General features: G+C 45.1%; 2 protein-coding genes across 2 annotated transcripts; one reads left to right on the top strand and one right to left on the bottom strand.

Moving 5' to 3' along the window:
• Positions 1 to 2,964: 2,964 nt before the first annotated feature.
• On the top strand, positions 2,965 to 6,117 carry PROK2 (prokineticin 2; the record flags this gene model as incomplete). Its single annotated transcript, XM_010011775.1, has 2 exons — positions 2,965 to 3,102; positions 5,992 to 6,117. Coding segments are annotated over 2 exons (264 nt in total), but the record flags the coding sequence as incomplete, so codon positions are not given.
• Positions 6,118 to 17,672: 11,555 nt separating this feature from the next.
• On the bottom strand, positions 17,673 to 19,772 carry GPR27 (G protein-coupled receptor 27; the record flags this gene model as incomplete). The annotated part of the gene is made up of 1 exon (XM_010011776.1): positions 17,673 to 19,772. A coding segment is annotated over one exon (1,035 nt), but the record flags the coding sequence as incomplete, so codon positions are not given.
• Between the last annotated feature and the right edge of the window lie 3 nt (positions 19,773 to 19,775).

A 19,775-nucleotide genomic window follows, 5' to 3' on the forward strand; every position in this document is an offset into this window, starting at 1 on the left:
GTAGCCCTCTCTAGGGCTACCCTTCTCGCAGCCCCACTGCCCCCAGACATGTCCCGGGAGGGCCCGGCTCGGGCACGGCGCTGCCGGGTTGTGCACCCCGGATGCCCGCTCCTCCAGCCCCTCCGCTCGCAGGGCAGGCACCGGTATTGCAACCACCGCAAAACGCTCCTTTTTTTTTTTTCCGGAGTATGACTGTGCTGCTTTTTTCCCTCAACAGTCACCCCCCGCACACGAGTCCTCTGTTGTTGTTGTTGTTTTTAGACTTGAAATTTACTTTGGTTGTGAAAATATTTTTTTTTTTATCCCAAAGACGTTATTTAACTCAAAAGGTTGCATCACGCTGAAGTAAAATGATTTTTTCTAGTGTTTGCTTTGGATTAATAAGCCAGTGCTTGCATTCCTTTGAGAGGTTACATGTCTTCTGTAACCATCAGAAGTTGTACTCGCGGTAGTCAATTACTCCGCGGCTGTCCAGGCTCCCCATCCAGACCTCACTGAAGTCCATGGAAGGGCTTGTAGGCATTTCTCTGAAAGTCAGATCAGTTCCCAGGGCTGATTAATTTTCAGAGCAGTGTGAAGGAATTTTTCTAAAACTTGAGAATTTCAAGTTCCTTTTAAGTAGAAATATTTCCAGCAATAGAGGATCGGTTTATATGTCTGTTATTAGAGTTGTGGCTAGACCTTGAGAGCTTAATTAATCCATTAAATAAAGTAATTTTGAAGCACTGATCAGGACAAAGCAGATTCAAAAAGTACAGATAGGTTAGAACTAGAAAGTGATACATAATTAACCATTGCAGTGCATTTCCACTTAAATCACTTGGATGCATTTTTTTGGCTTCTCATGAATGGGCAAATCTCAGATGAGAGCTGACGTAGGTGTTCCTGTCCCCATCCCCTGAGCCTGAAAGTTGCTTTTCCTTTGCAATATAAGGACTTGATTGAAACCTTTCTCACTTCAGTGGTGGTTTATGTGCTGACTTAAGTTGCCTTTGGAGCTGGCATTTCACCTGGGACTTTCTGCTTGAGCTGAATTTTCCACAAAACTGGGTTTAAATGGGGTGCTGAGGAGGAATGTCCTTTATGTTGTGTCCTGGGAAGATTTAGAATAGCAGTATGAATTACACATTGCAGATAAGGTGTGTGCAGGAGCATTTGGGTTGAATATTTCTCAAAACTTGTCATACATTTTTGGAAAGGGAGCCTTAAAAGTTCTGCCAGATGTACATATGTGTGTGTGAGTTGTAAAAGAAAGCACAGTGGTTTAGATACCCTTGCTTGGCTAGGACATACTCAGACCTGTTTAGTGGTTGAGTAGTACTTCCATCCAGGGCCAGTCCCATGGAAATAGATGGGGTTTGAGATATACAGCCAAGGAAAAAAGGGAGTTCAGGAGCTGACTGGTGAGGAATAGTAGAGCCTGTGACTCCAGCTGAGCAGTGGACACCAGCATGTTGGGATAAGCAAAAATCACCAGACCTGAAGTTTTTTGTGACTAGGACGAAATCAGGCCATTAGAGCACTTTCTTTTGAGAGAGGTTAGAAAGTAAACTTTACCTATTTGGCAGGCTGTAGTAGTAGTTTTATGGCCATATTAGTCTTGTAAATAAATACTCTGTGTGTTGGGCTCACCTGTAGCATAGATCTCTCTGCTTCATTAAATGTGCATTTAGGAGGAGTGCGAGCTGTTTGAGTTGCACACACTATTAAATGGCTTGATCCCAATGCAACATCTTCTTCCTAAATTACTGGCTGATCTGTAAATACGTATTTTGATCTGGCTTCTGCTGGTTGAACTTGTGTAATATTTACCTAGTGGAGTACAGTCTAATGGCATTTATCATTTGAATCCCAAGGTAAGATCTGTAAGCGAATGTTTGTTCTGATACGCAGTCTTCCCCAGAGCCATCATCACATTCTCTGAACATTTTCACAAGTTGCCTGTTTATGAACTGCTGCCTTTGGTCTGTCACTGCTGCAGTTAGACATTAAGAAAACAGTGAGTTAATTCAGCTTTCCCTTGGGGTGCAATCAGAACCCTTAACTAATGGCATTTCTCATCAGAGAAAGGAGACTGGTTTTTGCATTGAGCTTATGAGAACTTCTTATTATACAAAATTTTGGTTAAAAAATAGGCAGAAGACGTGCAGTGAGTAACCTGTTTCCAAACTCTAACATGTCAACTGCTCTTCATTGTTTCTGCATTTTAAAACATACCCAATAGTTTGTATTTTGGTTTGTGCTTATCTAAGCTGTATTGGGTAAGTGCCCGAAATATTTGCCTCCCGCCTTGCAGGGGGAATGCTACCACAGCAGCATTTTCTTGGATTTGGACACTTAGGAGAAGTTTTTCTTACTACACATTTAAGACCACTTCTAGTTACATGTAATTCTAGATAACAACCACAGAGTCCATATTTAAACTTCTATTTTAGCTACTTCTACTTGGACTTCTCTAACAAAACTATCATGCAGTCCTGCAATGCAAAGGCACTCAACCATGAGGTATTATAAGAAACCAGAAGGAAAAGTCTAAGAAGTCTTTAAATTAATGGATAATATCCTATCTTAGCTTCTCCATAAGACAGGATTCCTGACTGCTTGGTACACTTGGTCCTTGTAGCTGCCTGAGCTCACTCCGGCTCCAATCTGGGAAAGCAGAGTGGCATGTGCCATCAGCTCTCTGAAGTCAGGACTGTAAGTCTCTGACAGTCCTGAATTTGGCTCTGAGCAACTCTCTATGTGGTCATGGCTTTAAACATCTTGAGCTCAACCCTGAAACATGTGAGGAGCCTGTACATTCAGATCCATGGGAGCCTTAAGTATTGCAAATCAGCCTTAAATCTGATTATTCAGCCTTAATGAGCCATGATAACTTGTGGGGTGTCTGAGGCAGCTCCTGAGCACCTGATCTGTCCTATTTCTGGAATATATTTATTACTGATTTCATTTGCCTAATCCTGTATTGAACTCCAGGCCTGCGACCGGGACTATCAGTGCGGAGGAGGGATGTGCTGTGCGGTTAGCCTCTGGATCCGCAGCCTGCGAATGTGCACGCCAATGGGAAATTTGGGAGAAGAGTGCCACCCTTTGAGTCACCGAGTGAGTACGTCACCAGGGGGCTGCGGCAGGGCAGAAAGGAACAGCAATATAGTGCACTGTACCTCACACTGTATAAAACAGGGGAACATCCCATGAGTTACAATACCCAGCCATTTGCATCCCTATGGAAATAGCTTTGAAGGTACCCACATAAGGAAATACATTACTGTCAAAATTATGCTGAAGAGAATCCAAGGATGAAAGTACTACACACCTTCCAGATTGTTTACTCATTAGTTTGTTGTTGCTGTTTTGCTTCATTACATGATCCAAAACAGCTTTAGCAGTTCCCAAGCCCAACCCTTCCAATGCTATGGGTGTGAGCAAGAATATAGCAAATGCCACCGTCCCCTAACAAGATCCCATCACAAACAAAAACATCACTAGCCAGTGTTCGGACACCCAGTGCATCATTGCTGCATGGTCCCTGCCATCAAACACCCATGTCCCCTTGTGCTCCAGAGGCTGAGAAGTTCAAAGCTCTGCCCAATTACAGTTAAGTTCTTAAATCTTCTGCTGTGATATTGGGGACCAAATTCCCCATTTTTACAATGTAATGTACTTGTGAGGGCTCTTTATATTAACAGAAGTCTCAGGATAAGAGAAATTGGCTTCTACATTTTTATTTTTTTAATGAGCTCATTGCTGCTGGGCAAATTATACTGTCTGGTATATTTTAGGCTAATTGCCTGCATAATTACAATCAGAGATTTCTGTCCACCTCAGACTTAAAATCATAGTCACTGATGTTTATAAGCTTTATGAGGTTAATTTTAGATTCCTCACCCCACTGCCCTTCATGACAAGCATGAAGCAAATTGGTTTATGGTAATATGTGAAATTACTTATTTTTAAGGATGGAGAGTTTACTCAGCAGTTTCTGCCCCCTAAATATCTGGGTAGGGGGCAGCTGGGAGACCAGTTGCCCTGAGCACCAAAACCCTTCACTTGCCTGCAGCTCAGGTACAAAGCAGGCACCACCATGGCCATGCCACCACCTCGGGGACCTCCAGAGAAGCCTGGAGATACCCTGGAGGAGATGGCTGGGAGTTGGGCTTCCACCTTCTAGTTTCCTTCTCAGCAACTAGATGGCGTTGGCTTGATGCCGTTAGCAATCTCAGCTGGCATTGCAGACGCAGGGTTTGCAGGCAGGATGGCAGGGTTTGCAGGCAGCGACAGGTAGGGGACGTTTGACAGGTCACCAGGCAGAGCTGGCAGCACGAAGGTGGCTTTGCTGCCACTATGCACCTTGCACATAATCACCACATCTCTCCCAGGAGGTCCCATGTTTCCTTTTCACCCACGAACTCCCAATGCCTCATGCTCATTAAAACCCGTGCTGGGCACATGGAGTGGTCAAGAGGCACCGGCTCTGCCGGCATCACCAGCTCTGCCTCTGGGCACATGGGCTCTGCCTGTGCAGGCAGAAGCTGCACACCCTGGCAAAGTTTTGTCCTGCAGAGCTGTCACCTGCTGCCTGTCCTCAGCCGGGTGTGTTGTTAAAGTCACATCTTCAGCGTGGGAGTCCTTCAGCGTGGGAGGCCTGCTGAAAGGAACGTTTCCTTGCAGCAACTGTAATGTTTGGAATAAATCATTCGAGCTGTCAGAGGGCTGAGCAGTACCTCTGAGTCAGCCTTACCAGCCCCAGGAGCTCAGGTTTTTCTGCAGTGCTGTGCGTGGGCACCTGAGAGGTGTGATTCCCAATGGGGAGTCCCCAGCACCCACGGTTGGTGGTCTCTGTGCTCACGCTAGGGCAGAGGGGACCATGATGGATGGCATGGGGAAGCATACAGCAGCCCTCGCTCTGGGGCTGCTCTTCAGGTGGTGCTGGGCAGGGGGCTGCAGCTGGCCCAGGACACTGCAGGCAGTTTGAGACCCTCACTCGCACCGCACACTCACTAGAGTGTCACTGGAGTCGGGCTGGTCTTTGGCATGATGACCAGCGGAACGTGTGGGACTTCCTTCCTTCAACTTTCTTACAGAGAAAATTGGCACACTGACACAAAGCAATCTTGGAATATTAAAACTGCAGGCTCAAAACACCCAGAAATCTGGAAATGAGGGAATTAGGGCTGCCTGCCCAGCAGTGGCTTTGTACCTCTGTGCTTCCCTTGCAGCATCCAGCCGGATGCTCAGTGCACGCTGCTGGCCAGCAGCACCACGGCCCCTGGCCATGCAGTCCCACCAGGTTGTCCTGCTTGGCTCAGCTCATGTGCTGGCAAAGACATGGCTCCTGTAAAAGACAGAGCTTGTGATCAAGTTGTTAAAGAGTGTTAGTACATGTGCATTTTGTGGCGCAACTAAGTCTGTTTAATGCAGTCCATATGTGTGCTCCCTGCAATGCAGTGTAGCTGGAGGAGGGTGGGATGCAATGAGAAACCTCTACCCTGGGGCGAAAAGGATCCTGCTCAAAGAGAGGCAAGATGACTTCCAGAGATCCCATTCCACCCTGAACTACCATGGGATCCTGCGGTTCCCAGGTCCTGCTACACAGCTGACAGACTACTCTGTGCCATACGTCAGTGCAGGAACTGGGGCAAGTAGGCACTGCATAGTACACGCTGCAAAAATGTGATGCTAAAGGCTGGTGTAGTTCCACAGCAGACTCCTTTATGAAATGGGAGTAAATGCAGAACATGTGTAAATGTTGTGATTTACACAGCTACACAGACCACTACATTTTGCTCTTGACTGTGGTTTGACCAGGGTATGCAGTGGGGTTGGCTTTGCCATCCTCCTTCCGTTCCCCGTGCTGCAGCTTGTGGCGATCTCCTGCTGTGGAGGGCGGAATGACATTCCCTTTGTCCCCACTATTCAACCAAATCAATTCTCCCGAACATCACCGTCGCTGTGCTCCCTGTCCCTGATGTCTCTTCTCTTTATCCCCAGGTTCCCTTCGCCGGGCGGCGGATGCACCACACCTGCCCATGCCTCCCCAGCCTGGTCTGCGTACGGACTTCTCCCACCAAATTCAAATGTTTACCGGGCTTCAGAAAAGAAGATGTCTTTTTTTAGCAGGAGCTTTTCTGTGCTAGAAAGAGCCTCTTGATGTATTCGTTTTCTTGTTGTTGTGACGAACAAGGTACTTGCCAGGGGAAACCCTTTACCATACTTTCCTGCCTCATCAACATTAAAACTGAAGATGAGATGCTGTGCTGTAGCGGCCGAAGTTTTCAGGAGGGACTCACAGTGATGGATGCTTTCATTTTGGGGTGAGCAAAATGACATCTGCTAAAGCAATGCTGCTTTATGATATCTGAACCATCTTGTGGTCTTCACGGTTCCAGCTTATCCCCAGAATGAAAACATCCAAGATTATTGTCAGTTTTGGAAAACTTTGGCCATGTTTTTACACTTTGGAATGTCTGAATTGAACTGAGAGTTGAATAATTGCATAGTGTGAAGCATATGACAACTGCCAAAAACCTGTATTTATGTTACATTTCGTATTTTATTAAAATAACTGTATTTTAAGTTAGGCACGTCTCTAGGATGAGAGTTTAACAAATAGATGTAGTTTTTACACTTTTAAAAAGTGGACAGTGGAACCAAAGCATTTCAATATTCAAAGCATTAAAAGATTTTGTTATTTTAGTATTCTAAGATGAGACATTGTTGTTAATTGAGCTGGTGTAAAACTACATGATCATCTCAAACTATGTATTAAGATGTAGTTAATATTAAAAAAGGAACCCTGAAGTTTATTGTAATGGGCTGCCTGACTTCTTGTATATGTATCAAATTTGCTGTGTAAAAATTCTGTATCAGAATAATGACAGTGTATGATTTGATTTATTTTAATATTATAGCATTATTTTGTCATTGTGGTTTTCCATTTTTATTCAGTGTAATCTGTTATCATACACTCAACTAACCCAAGCTATCAGAGCTCCTTATGGATAGTTTAGCAAAAGGTTATATGCCACTGGCTGCTTTTAGGGCAACTCAGCAGTTTACCAGGCATGAACTCCTCAATCAAGCTGCATTCTTAGATGATAGAGGAATCTTGGTGTAGTTAATATGAGAGGTTTTTCTTGGCACATGCCTCAAAGAATCAACTTTAGCCCAGCAAACATAAAATTTGTGGGATTTCTATGACACGCTGTGCAACTTCGTATTTACTTGTCAGTCCCTGGAGCTGGAATTCCAATAGTTTGTGTGAGTTTCACACGTTTCTTACTCTCAGACATGCAAACATATGCTGGAACTGGAAAAGTGAAGTCATTCATCTTTCAACAATCAGTGCTTTGCTGCTGATGACGATAAAAGGGGGTTGAGAGAAGTTAGCACGCTTGTATTAAGGCACACACCTGTGTTACTTGGAGAAGATGAGAAATGCCCCAGTGAGTTTACCAGGTATGTTCCACTTGGCTCCACAGCCACCCTGAGGAGACAGAAAGGAAAAACTGGGCTTGTTATTTTGCCAGATCTGTGTGGATTCTGCACATGTTAGAAAAATAAATGTCTTGAGAGATAGGACTGCATCTTCCTGGCTCGAGACAGCCCAACCCCAGGGCTCCTACTCCAAAGCCTATATATTTTGTGTCACCCTCTGCAGAGGCAATACAGCAGCTGTGCAAGCGGCAACAGACTCAGGTCCTGTAGGAAAAAACCCCAAACAACCAAAGAAAGAAAGTGTGAGGTGCCACCAAATGGTAATTTTATAGGTGCTTTGCATTAACCTGGTCAGATACAAAGTGCCTGGATTAGGTCTGAAGTGTTAGAGGGGCTCATCAGAAACCCAAAGGGCTGGGTTGTGTTGGTGAAAGACTGGCTTGTTCCCATGTTAATGCAGTGATATAAGCAGTGGAGAAATCCCCACAACTTGGATTTAAAAGCAAACCCAAAACCTGATCCTACCACTGTATCTTGATAGTGGGGCTCCCCAAACACCCTGTGCACCCATGCAGTCTGAATCTGCGGAGGAGGAATGCAGTGGGAGCCTGGAGTTGCTTTTCTGTCCATATCTATCAGTATAAAATTAGCTTAATACCATAGACTTCGATTTACACTCAAAGGGAAATTAAGGAAGAAATACAGAAGCAGCCCAAATGTGTATGTGCCCCATCTCTTACTCCATTCATTATCAAAGCACATTGACATGGTGCTCAAAACGATGAACCACAGCAGGAAACACCAGTCCTGCTTTTCATCTCCCACCAGCATCAATCACCAGCGACTCCACCAAGGGTAATAACCTTGGTTTGTATCACGGTAAATGAGTGGACAAGTATATCTGATGACTGCCTTAGACCTGCCAAACTGAACTCCTAGGAGAGTTTATCAGACAAGAGCAGAGCAACTTTGTAGTTGTAATTTGTACCAACTGACTTGTGGGATTAGGCATTTATCTGGGTAATGAGAACAGCCCCAATTACATGAGTCCGAAGTTCACACCATCTGTAAGAGGCTGAAATACTCGTGTCCTGCAGACACTCATGGAAAGGACATTAGGAAGGTGCTTCTCTGAGGGAGATGTTATCCTGTACTTGTCCTTGAGGGGCTTTTCCAAACCTTCCCTGCTGCTGCCCAAGTGTGGCTGCTGACATAGAAGAGATAAAGGCAAAACCTCACTGTCCTACATTCACACTATATTCACTTGGCAATAATTATTATGATTCCCCTTTTAGTAATTTAATTCTCATTAATTGACACAATGAAGGGCAGTTGATTTGAGAGATCATTCTGGAAGGAAGATGAAGCTTTTGCATCCCAATTCTTCCCTAAACTCTGTCCTAATCAATTACCTTTTCACCCATCCTGAGGGAGATTTCCTAACCCAAGCACACCTGCGAAGTCCCTTTAATTTCTTTCTGCAGTGGAAAGGGTAGGGGAGAAACCCTTCACTTTTGCTTTACGGTGATAACAGGTAAAACAGTGACTGCCAGAAGTATTTAAAAATGTAAATGGCCTTGCATGCCCCTCTGCTTTTCCTTTGAGGCAACTTTTGATTTGAGGGGCACAGGAAACTTGATGCATCATGACTGATGGAAAAGGTGGCCACCCTCAAACCAGCTCGGCCATGGAAGGTTTTCTGCAGCTCCTTGTGCTGCTCGTTTCACCTCAGCATCACCCTGGCTGTAATCCCAGACCAGGAACATCTTCCTCACCTGCCTGGGAGGAAGGGAAGGGGACAGGCCCTTGAAGGAGAAATCAGACAAGAAAAGAGAACAAAACCTGTGCAGCCCTAGAAACACTGTTGTGGAAGGGAAAAGCCTTGCTCTCCAGTACACATAGCTTGTTAAGAGAGCGCCTGGTTTAAATGCTTTCCTTTATTCACTCCACTTACGAGATCTGTGCCAACATTTGCTTTAATTTTATTAATATTGGAGTAATTAATTATTAATGGCAACATACGCATTAATTTTTAACATTATATGAATATTGATATTACAGATATGCTATAGAATAATGATGATATCCCACCACACTGTAGGAGTTGCCATGTTTATTACCAGATTCTGGGTTAGCAAAAAGCCCTTTCAGGAAAGGACACCACCACATATAATGAGCTGCTGCCTTAATTTGATTACGTGCTCATTAGGAAAGGTGAAGCAAGGTGTTTCAGGTTTGTGGGTGCACAGCTGCTTGAGCAAGCATGCACTTATAAGCCTGGGGAAAAGCTTTGCTGCTGAGCAAGAGAAAATCCAGATGAAGCTTGGCTTCATTTGTGGTCCCCTGCCCACAATGCCCTCTTAGGAAATGTTGTCACTGTGAAAAAAAAATGTTATAAAGCCTTTGAGTCAGGGGGTGACACAAAATAACTTCCCTGGCTGTGTGGCAAGTGAAGCTCTGATCTGTAGGAGTGCTTACCTGAGAGACTGGTCACCCTAACCAAACCCCTGGTTTTATAGGAGTAGCTGAAGTGAAGCTAGAGGATACATGGTTGAAGTTATTAATCTTGGTGATTGAGAAGAGGGTATGGACAACACTTGATATGGAGCAGTCTTTAGGTAAGAAACAAATAACAATTTCAGTGTATTTTCTTGTGGATGGGCTGAAAATGTTACTGTTGTTATCCTGAAGCTCTGGTGTGTTGGAAGTTCTTATAGCACAGCTTGTCAAAGGAACTTTGTGAAGTTGCTTCATCAGCATAATGCACCATAATGATGTTTGATAGCAGCAAGTATGACCACAGACTGAAGTCCCTGCTGATGCTTCCCCCTGCCCCAGTAGCTCTCTGATTTGTTATTACTGCACAGATGGGTGTTCAAAAGAAACAGAAGGTGCTAAGAATCCCTTGATTTAAACAAGATGTCTCAGGAATTTGATCTTGACAATGTGTAACATGTTTTCCAGAAGGGATTAGAAAATTGCAGGAAGAGAAAACGACTGCAAATACAAGAGGATTTTGATAATAGCAAAATCAATGTGCCTTTTTCTACTACATAGATATGAAACACCAAACCAGCAGGGGTACAGCTGTTAGACTAATCAATAATTCTGAGCACAGGAATGGAGACAAGTTTAACACACATCAAACATACAGCAAATCACCTATCATTTCTCAAGGAGAGGCTTGAGTGCGGGCTCACCTAGACCAATGCAGCAGGATGCATCCCAGTGATTTAGCAGGGCAGATTCTCCTGTATGATCCACCTGCCTTAGAGGATGGTCCTAATCTTTGGGCCACTGGTCAGCCATCAGGGCTGGCAAACGCTGAATATGGGGGTCTGAAGCCGAGTAAGCCTGGTGAACTGAAGGGAGGGTGGATGGCAGCATGTTTCATGGCAGGGATTACAGTGTAGGGTAACAGCAAAGTGTGCAGGAAAGGAAGAATGAGTGATATAACCATATAGTGCACTTGTAAACACCCCCATGGCAGGGTTTTTCCAAAGGTCTGAGTGTAAGATGGCTTAGTATGGCGGGAAAATTAGTGCATGCACAATATAAAACTGACAGACAGTATTCCCTGCAAACCCCAGTTTGCCTGGTAAAGTGGGTTCATGTTAATTGCGTGCCAGAAGTGCCCAGTGTATCCCTTCCCTTGCTGGGAATCCCACCCAGGTCTCCTGAACCTGAGCACCATGCCTCTGCCGCAGCAGCATATAACATGCAAGGGATTAGATCTGGTTTTAAATGTAATGCAGCTTTGTGAATCCCAAGGCTGTAACACAGTTCAGAAGCAGACTGAAAATATGGCCTGGTTCCAGCCAAGTGAGCAGTGCTCAGCCTTCTTTATTTACTTTTCCTCTTGTACATGTGAGTGCACTCATGTCATTCCATGCAGACATTTGCCAGCTCTTCCAGCATGAACAGGCAGCCGTGGCTCTTGCTGGGAGGAGCTGACAAACCAGCAAAGCTGCTATTAATTTCAGGGGGTGCAAAGCTGGGCCCACCCTTTATTTAGTCCTCAAGGCTACACTGGAGCCCAGGCAGCAGAGTACATCTCTAATGCGTTCATGGGACCTGCTGGCAAGGCCAGCTCAGGAAGAGGCACTGGTGAGGCAGCTACAAACATGCTCACCCTTTCCAAAGATTCCACTGCATCCTGTAAAATTAGTAGGGTTTTTTTTCCCTCCCCGATTTGTTCTCTCACATAGATAAAACCTTGACAAGAAGGTATCTGCCCCTTCAAAGTCAATGGCAAAGTTTCCTGACTGTGGTGGTGTAATAATTGTAACTCCCTCCCTGCCCTGGTTTCATTAAACTCCCCAAAGTCACTAACAAACCCTTTGTGCATTGCAACAGAGCATTCAACTACTTGGATTTGGTTTACATCAGCACTTACGCTCAGATATTGCACAAAGGGAGAGTAAGAATAAGTCTGGCTGAAAGTTTAGGATCTTTGGGGGAGGAGAATTAGCACTGGGAGCTCCATCCCCACAGCAGCACTGTGGGCAAGTCCTGCAAAGCCTGGCTTCTGCAGCATCCTTCATCACCTTGCTGGAAAGCACTTTGGCAATGCTCAGCCTAAACGTGTCCTTCTTTGCCTTCACACCATGGCTCCAAGCTTTACCTCTGCCTGTGATTCTGCTGGCTCCTTGGCTCGAGTGCCCATGTTCTCCCCCTTCAGTCACACTGCAGCTTGGCTGAACATATTGCACGTTCATCCGCCTTCCTCCACACCCAGATGTCTCCTGAGGCTCTCCCAAAGCTCAGTCCCCAGGGCAGCTCAGCCCTGTGGGCAGAGCTGGTCCCTCTGCCTGGGGCCACTGCAGCCCCGTGGCACCCAGGGGAGCATCCCCTTTCCCTCTCCTCCCTTGCCCTTGGCACAGCACACTGGGGAGCCTGCTGTGTGGTGTGAGTGTGCAATGCCTAATGAGGGAGGAAAAGGAAAAGCCCAGTTGATTTACTCGACTATCAAGCTACTCAACTGTTTCCTTTCCATCACCCTCCTGCAGATTGAGTGGTTCAATAGAGTGAGGTAATATTCCACTAAATCATTCCTCTTTCTCTCACTGTCAGAAAGCATCCAGACTTCATCCCTTCCTTCTGAATCTTCCTGTGTTTCCCTCTGTGGATATTTTTAATGACAAAGCCATTTTAGCTCTACCTCTGCTACAATTCCTGAGAGAAGCAAGCACTGGTATTTATAAGGTATGATAAAATGTGTGTTGTAAAACAGTTAGCAAAAGGAAGGAGTGAATCACTGTGCGACAGAGAGGGCTCTGGTGCTGTTTACTGGCGTTTCTAGTTTGTTCTTCTCTGGTGTGCTCAGGCTGAGCCCCAGACCCGGTGCAGGGATGGCACTGGGCAGGCAGCCGGCTCTGGGGAGGTGTGCGGTAGGCAGAGTGCAGGCTCACACTGCATGTCTCACAGATGGGGGATCCATTTTTTTTCCCTGGATGATTTGTCCCAACGGTTAATCATCCTTACACAAACACAGGATTATTTTGGTTTTAATGACACACCAGTAAACAACATTCAGAAACTTCAGGATGGGCTTTCTCTTCGCCAGGTGATCTCTTGACTTCTGCCTACTCTATTAGCACTGCAGTGACTGCCTAAAATTGGGACATCACAGCTTCCCTGTGCCCTTGCAAGACTAGCTTTGAACTTGAAAGCCTCCTACACAAAGTGCTTTGCGCTGTCAACCTGGTCACGGTCGATGTGAAAAATGTGGCACTGAAGAAAGTGGCTTTCCAATAAATACATCCACAGTACAACCATGCATGACTCAAGATCAAAGACAGAGTGCAAGTACTGAGGTCATTAAACGTGAATAGAAATACAGAAATGCAACAGCTTGCATTAAAGGCTTAGCTTGACTTTAAAGTTAAGTGATGAAAGCTTATGTAGTCAGCGATTGTTCACCCGTGATAATGCTCTGCTCTTGCCATCAGTAGTTCTGTGCTTTACAAAGGTGAATAAGAATAATTAATCATTTTTCAGATGAAGTACTGAGGTGTGGGGCAGTTAATGACTTGTACCAAGTGAAAATAGGCTTCAAGATGCTCAGCATCATCGGCTCTAGGGAAAGTCAGAGCACTGCAGACGTCAGGCCTGTTGGAAAATCAGCTCTTGGTCACTGGCTTTACAGCCAATGGATGACTGAGGATTTACCCCACACAAGGTTCTCCATGAATGACACGGCATCAGAGGTCACCAGCGTAAGAAGAGGTTTGGGGTAAGGTTTCCACTGGCGCAGCCCCAGCCCAGCATAACTCTGCACCAGTTTTTAAAAGGCAATTTCACTGACAATTTTTCTCTCCATCTCTTTGAGATGTCACAATATTCTGAAGCTTAAGAACATGATAGAATGGCAGATGCTTCCTGGTTTGTATCACCATAGAGTTAATTGTAGCCTGTGCAGTGTTTTGAGCAGCCATAAAGGAAGCTGTGCTAAATAGAGGATTTTAGGGGACTTCTATTGGAAAACAGCCCCCCTGCCATGCTTCTAATAATTTTTTGATTTGCAGCATAACTATCTAATCAGCTTTCCAGGGTGTTCTGATGCTGCACAGAGAATCATCTAATGTGCAGCCTAAGTTGATGAAGTGCCTTGAGATACTTAGCATTGCATTGTGCCAATGTGTCTTACTCTGTCCAGAGCCTCTTCTCTCAGGGTGGTTTGTTGGCAATTCTGAGCAAGTGCTACAAAGGAGCAAGGTGACTGCTTAACCCTGTGGGGTAAGTGGCAGGGGTCCAGCCAAACTCCATGCATCCTTTCCTGGGAAGGGAGGGAAAATGGCAGCTTTGGTGTCCTCTGAGATCAGCCCAACATGCCCCAGGGCAGTCCCACAGCATATGGCAGAGCAGCCTTGTGGAGGTGTTGCTGTACCACGTCCGGGTAGAGCCCTAGGAAAGAGTTGTTGCTATCAGGCTAAGCCAAATTCCTGCCCATTTCGTCAAGGCTACAGGGCAACACCATTCTGGGAGGCAGCTTTGTCTCCCCTGGTGCATGTCTGGTAAAGGAAAAGCAAATGATGACAGGTTGTGGGCTACGCATCCCCCTGCTCATCCTTCACCTCTAGCACGACCACTGAATGAGACCTGTGCCAGACAAGAGAATTTGGCTGGGGCCAAATATTTCAACCCCTTTCCTAACAAACTCTTTCCAAGTCTAACAGTAGAGCTTGAAGCACCCCACAGTACTCCAAGCACTGAATGTTGTGTATCAGAGGTTGCTATAGCCACTACCCAGTGTCATTTTTCAAGCTGACCTGACATTTAAGTTTAGGCTAAAAACCTCCACTGGCTTAAAGAGTTTGACTGGGAATGTTTGCAAGGAATGTGTTAAATACCTGGTGAGTGAGGGAAGATGCCAGCAGCAATCAAGATTTTTCCAGAGCAGCTCTCAGGGCAACTGCAATTCTTCACCACAGGTATGCAAAAGCAAGCGCACTGTGACCTCTGAGCCAGACCACAGAGAATCTCTGGGGGAGATATCTTGGTATTTCCTGTGATACTCAGCACTTGTGTTGCTCAGAATATGGAAATCTATCACACATATGCCTAGAGGGGTATAGAGAAAACTCAATCTGTATTCTGGTCAAGCACAAGTAGATGGAAGAGCTGGGAGAGCCCTGCTGCCATGCAGCTCACCAAACCCTCCAAGTACTTTGAATTTTGGGCAGCGGGGATGAGAAGAGGGATTCAGACCATGAGAGTTCTTGCAAGTGACATCAGCACTTGCATAAGCTGCAATAGCTTCCCACATGGATGTGGGAGGTAATTATTAAGACCCAGCTCCCACCGAGTTTCAGCCATTAGCACTTCTGAGTGAGACAAGCAGCACTCTGGTTTCAATGGGCAGCTTGGGGGTATGGGGGCTTACAGCCATACCTTGCAGGTCCCAACAGCATCAGCAATGGCTCCTCGTGCTCAGCCCCTTCTCACTAGTATTAGTTCTCTATTTATTATTTGTTATCCAGAGCAGGTTTTCATCCTCTCCAGTACCCTTCTCTGATCTTGGCCAAAACATTTAATCTCTGTGACCCACTTTCCCCATATGCAGACTTAGAGTATGCTTTCAGAGCATGTTAATGCTGTGCTTTGGAAATGCTATTTTTTTCTTTTTTTTACAACTTTCTTATCTTTGCTCAGATTTCAGAGGAATATTTATCCTCTGGTGCCTCTCCAGCCCTTTCTGGTTTTCCGTATTTTCTTGGTGTACTTTCAGCCAGCAGGACAGACTTGCAAACTGGTGTTTGTTGGTGTGCTGGCACCAAGTACCGTTTCATTTTCTGCCATGTGTCTGTCCCTTAATATTTAGTTTCACATTTTCTGGAGTGAAGCCCTATTGCTTAACACTCATCTAAACCCCGAATTAAAGCTACTGGAGTTCCTTCTCTTTTGTACTAGTATGGCCAGGATCATAATCTGCCTGGTATTACAAGTACCTAAAATACAAAATTATCTCCAAACAGCGCTGATTTTGCCCTCAGAGTGTATAAGAAGTCCTGACGCAGCCCTGGAAGCTACATGCAAGCAAAAGGCATGGTATAAAGGTACTCTTCTTGAACTTTTTTGTTGTTACTTTTGTTGTAGTAAGGCTAAGCCTGATCAGGTTGCGACTGATGGTTTATAGCAAAGCATCTGTTATCTTCAGGGGCTAAGAACTGGACTTGCCCATCTCATGAGGGCATCGCTGAGATGGGGATGCCTATGCACAGAGATTAGCGTTTAATATAGCAGCACAGCTTGATAAACTAAGTCTAAATAAAACCATCAGGTCACCCAAAGGTGATTTTTCATTCCCCCACATATACGACTGACTATACAACTTGTGCTTAATTCTTCTAGAAGTGAAAAATCTGGTCCTTGCAGCTTTTAAGGAGGTTTTAAAAATAACTATTCTCCCAACTCTGTGGTTTAAATAGAATCATAACCATACTACTTATAGCCTGGAAGAGAGAGAGGATGCTAAAATATCAGGCATTTTTAATAGAGTAAGAGAAAGAAAACATTGGCTTGGGTATCAGCAGGATTAGGAGAAGGCAAGGTCTGAGTTAAAGATCACAGGCTTAAGCCCCTACTTAAGAAGCTTCTTAAGCTTTTAAGAAAATACATTTCTGCAAAAGTTGGAACCCTGCTGTAAAGCCCTAACAGTAAAACAGGCATGTAAGGTACAGCCAGAACACAAGTTCCCAGCAACAGCATCATTGGCTTTGCCCGTAAGTCTTTGTAACGCAATTCTACCCCAGTACTCTTCAAGATTCACTAAGCTATCATCTGATTTTCCAGGATGAAAATATAATTAGCACTAATAACCAACTTCTGCTGTGATCTGAAGCTCTTGACAGCTTTCCTTCTGTACTCAGATGCATTTTCCAACAGCTTTGGAGATGATCATTAAGTCTCACTTTGTTTTCAAGATACCCCATCCGTTTCTTAGCCCAGATCTGGCAGCATCAGTACAGCCCCATCTTCCTCCTGCCTACCTTCCTTGCAGCTATACTGAAAGCTCAAATTGCAAACTTCTTATGCACTTTAAGTAACATTACCTCTCTGGTGTTTAAATCTGAGTTAGGGGTAGAAAGCAAGACATAAAACCAAACCAGAAGCCCCACCTCACTCAATTCCCTGCCTAAATCTAAAGCTGCTTCCTTAAGCCTCTTCTGATCTATCACACACGTCCTCTGTGCTTGTTTCACAGTCAGGACAACTATTTCTCAGGTTATGCCTAACGACTTTAGACTACTCCCTACAGAAACACCCTTAGCACAGATTTCTACATGGCAACTGAGCTTCTCTCTGTCATTTGTGTGCAACTTGCTCCAGAACTGTGGTGATCAGTGTTTGTTAAATGTCACATGAGCCATCAGAACCGAAGCGTGGCAGGAACAGCTTCCTCTGAGATGGCTAAAAAGGTCTGTCAGGATCCTGCTATGAGGCTGCCAGTTAAAATACTGTCAGAGAAGTTGCTGCAGAACAATGAAGTAGGTTAAAATGTCATGCTTAATAAATGTAGATTACCCATTAAGAATATAGTTTATAAATGAGTACAGTATTGACCAAGCCACCATGTCAAAAAACTGCTTTGCCAACTAAAATTAGCAACCCACAATTACACACTATCATTAACAGAGAAGTGATTAGCTAAACAAGAAATTTGCTTTCGGTAGACAAAGAATTGTGCTATTTAAACCTGTTGCCCATCATGAACTTAAGTCTTCTTAAAAATAGCTTTAGTCACTTTTATTGGTATAAACACCTAAATTGAGATCTAACAGCAAATAAGGATTGTGCTTGTCCATAATAACCTCAGCTGCAAAATCTAGTCAGACACAAGACATACAACCTTCCACATACACAAGTTATTTGTCAGCAAAGCAGAATGCTGCCATTCTGTAACAATTACATACAGTAAAGGTTTTCAATATTTTATTAAAGAAAACAGTCAAAATGTACAAGTATTACCCAGGTTTGTAGATAACTTCCTATAAAGGCAGTAAAATATGAATTTCAATCTAGGTTTTAAAAACTGCTATAGTTGATTATTTTTAAAGTTGGTATTTTAAAATCACATTTCACAAATAGTTCTGAAATATTACCAAATGAATAGTGCAACAAGAAAATTGAAATTAGTTCTACACTGTTTGCATGTCAAGCAAAAGTTATAAGTAACTGCTTCAAATACTCAAACCATTGGAGAATGAATGAACTCAACAGCTCCCACCAAAAACTGACTTCTGACCACATTAGGAATGTCCTTTTCTTGTTCTTCACTTAAAATCAAATAATAAGAGAACAACACCTCTTGAGGTCATCAAAAATAACTTTAGTAGAAAATTGTCTTGGCCCTTATCAAATATTACATGAGTAAAATTGTTAAGCCTTTATCAAAACAGACAGGAATAGGGAAACAAAAAAAAATGTCATGGCCTTAATCCGTACCTGTTGGAATTACGTCTAGAAACGTTAGAAGCAAGACCAGAAACTTGGAGCCCTGTTTTGTTTTTAAAAACCACACAATCACAAAGAAAACCAGCTTCTTACTGCCTAAGGTTTGGGGGTGTTCTGCTCAAGTACCTGTCCCACAGACAGCAACTTTTTATGTTCTGAAGAGAGCATAAGCAAAATATAGAAAAATAAATAAAACAGCTTCTTACAGCCTAAGGTTTGGGTGCTGGGTGGTGGTTTAGTATGTCCCCCACAGGTCACACTCTCTCGAGATCATATGCAGAAACATGGAAAATTATATCCATCTTTTTTTTTTTTTTTTTTTTTTTAGAAAGCAAAAATCCCCCCTACATCCCAAAGCTCTTGAGATCACAAAGGATGGTGCCCTGGGTGCTCTGGATGCTTTGGCAGCATGGGAAGTGGGCTCGGAGACAGACCCTGAGCTCCTTGTTGAAGATGAAGCAGAGGATGGGGTTGACTCCTGCCTGGGCAAATGTCATCCAGACAGAGGTGGTCAGGTAGACCTGGGGGATGGAGCTGGCCTTAATGAAGACCCGCAGGTAGCAGGCCACAATGTAGGGGGACCAGAGGAGCAGGAAGAGCAAAGTGATCATGTAGAACATCTTGCAGAGCCTTTTCTCCATCTTAAACTCCTCCAGCACCAGCAGCCTCTTGATCTGGCTGTGGGTGGCCTGCCTGATGCCCACAAGGGTGGGTGGCGTGGGCCCCCTGCCAAAGCCAGCCGTCCAGTTCGCAGCTGCTTGGCCGGTGGCTCCTGGCCCATGGAAGGTCCAGTTCTGGCTGATGGCTGGTACCAGCTGGGCTGGCTTCATCTTGCGGTGGCCATGGATGAAGAAGAGCAGCTTGATGTAGACCAGGTGGGTGGCAGCAATGACAGCTGCCAGCATGAGCATGAAGCCCAGCGTGTCATTGGCCTTGACGTAGCGGTGCTCGAAGATGCACTGCTCCTCCTCCCGGATGAACTTGTAGGTCCCCACGTCAAAGACAGGGGGGAAAGCCATGGCCATGGAGAGAGTCCACACCATGCACACCACAGCCAGGCAGGTCCAGCCCGTCATGCGCTTGGCGTAGAAGCGGTGGTGGGCAATGGCCATGTAGCGTGTGACCCCCACGCAGAAGAGCAGGAAGGCGGCGTGGAAGCAGAAGAGCACAGCCAGGAAGGCCAGCACCTTGCAGCTGAGGGGCCCGTGGGGCCAGGCGGCCCCGCTGCGCACCGACAGCATGACGAAGGGGAAGCAGGCCAGGGAGCGGAGCCCGTCAGCCAGGCAGAGGTCCAGCAGCAGGTAGTAGGGAGCGCGGTGCAGGTGCCGGTCCTTGAGGATGAGCCAGGCGAAGAGCACGTTGCCCGCCAGGCTCACGCAGAG

This window comes from Nestor notabilis, unplaced genomic scaffold (assembly GCF_000696875.1).
Source record: "Nestor notabilis isolate BGI_N333 unplaced genomic scaffold, ASM69687v1 scaffold25113, whole genome shotgun sequence".
Lineage (NCBI taxonomy): Eukaryota > Metazoa > Chordata > Aves > Psittaciformes > Psittacidae > Nestor > Nestor notabilis.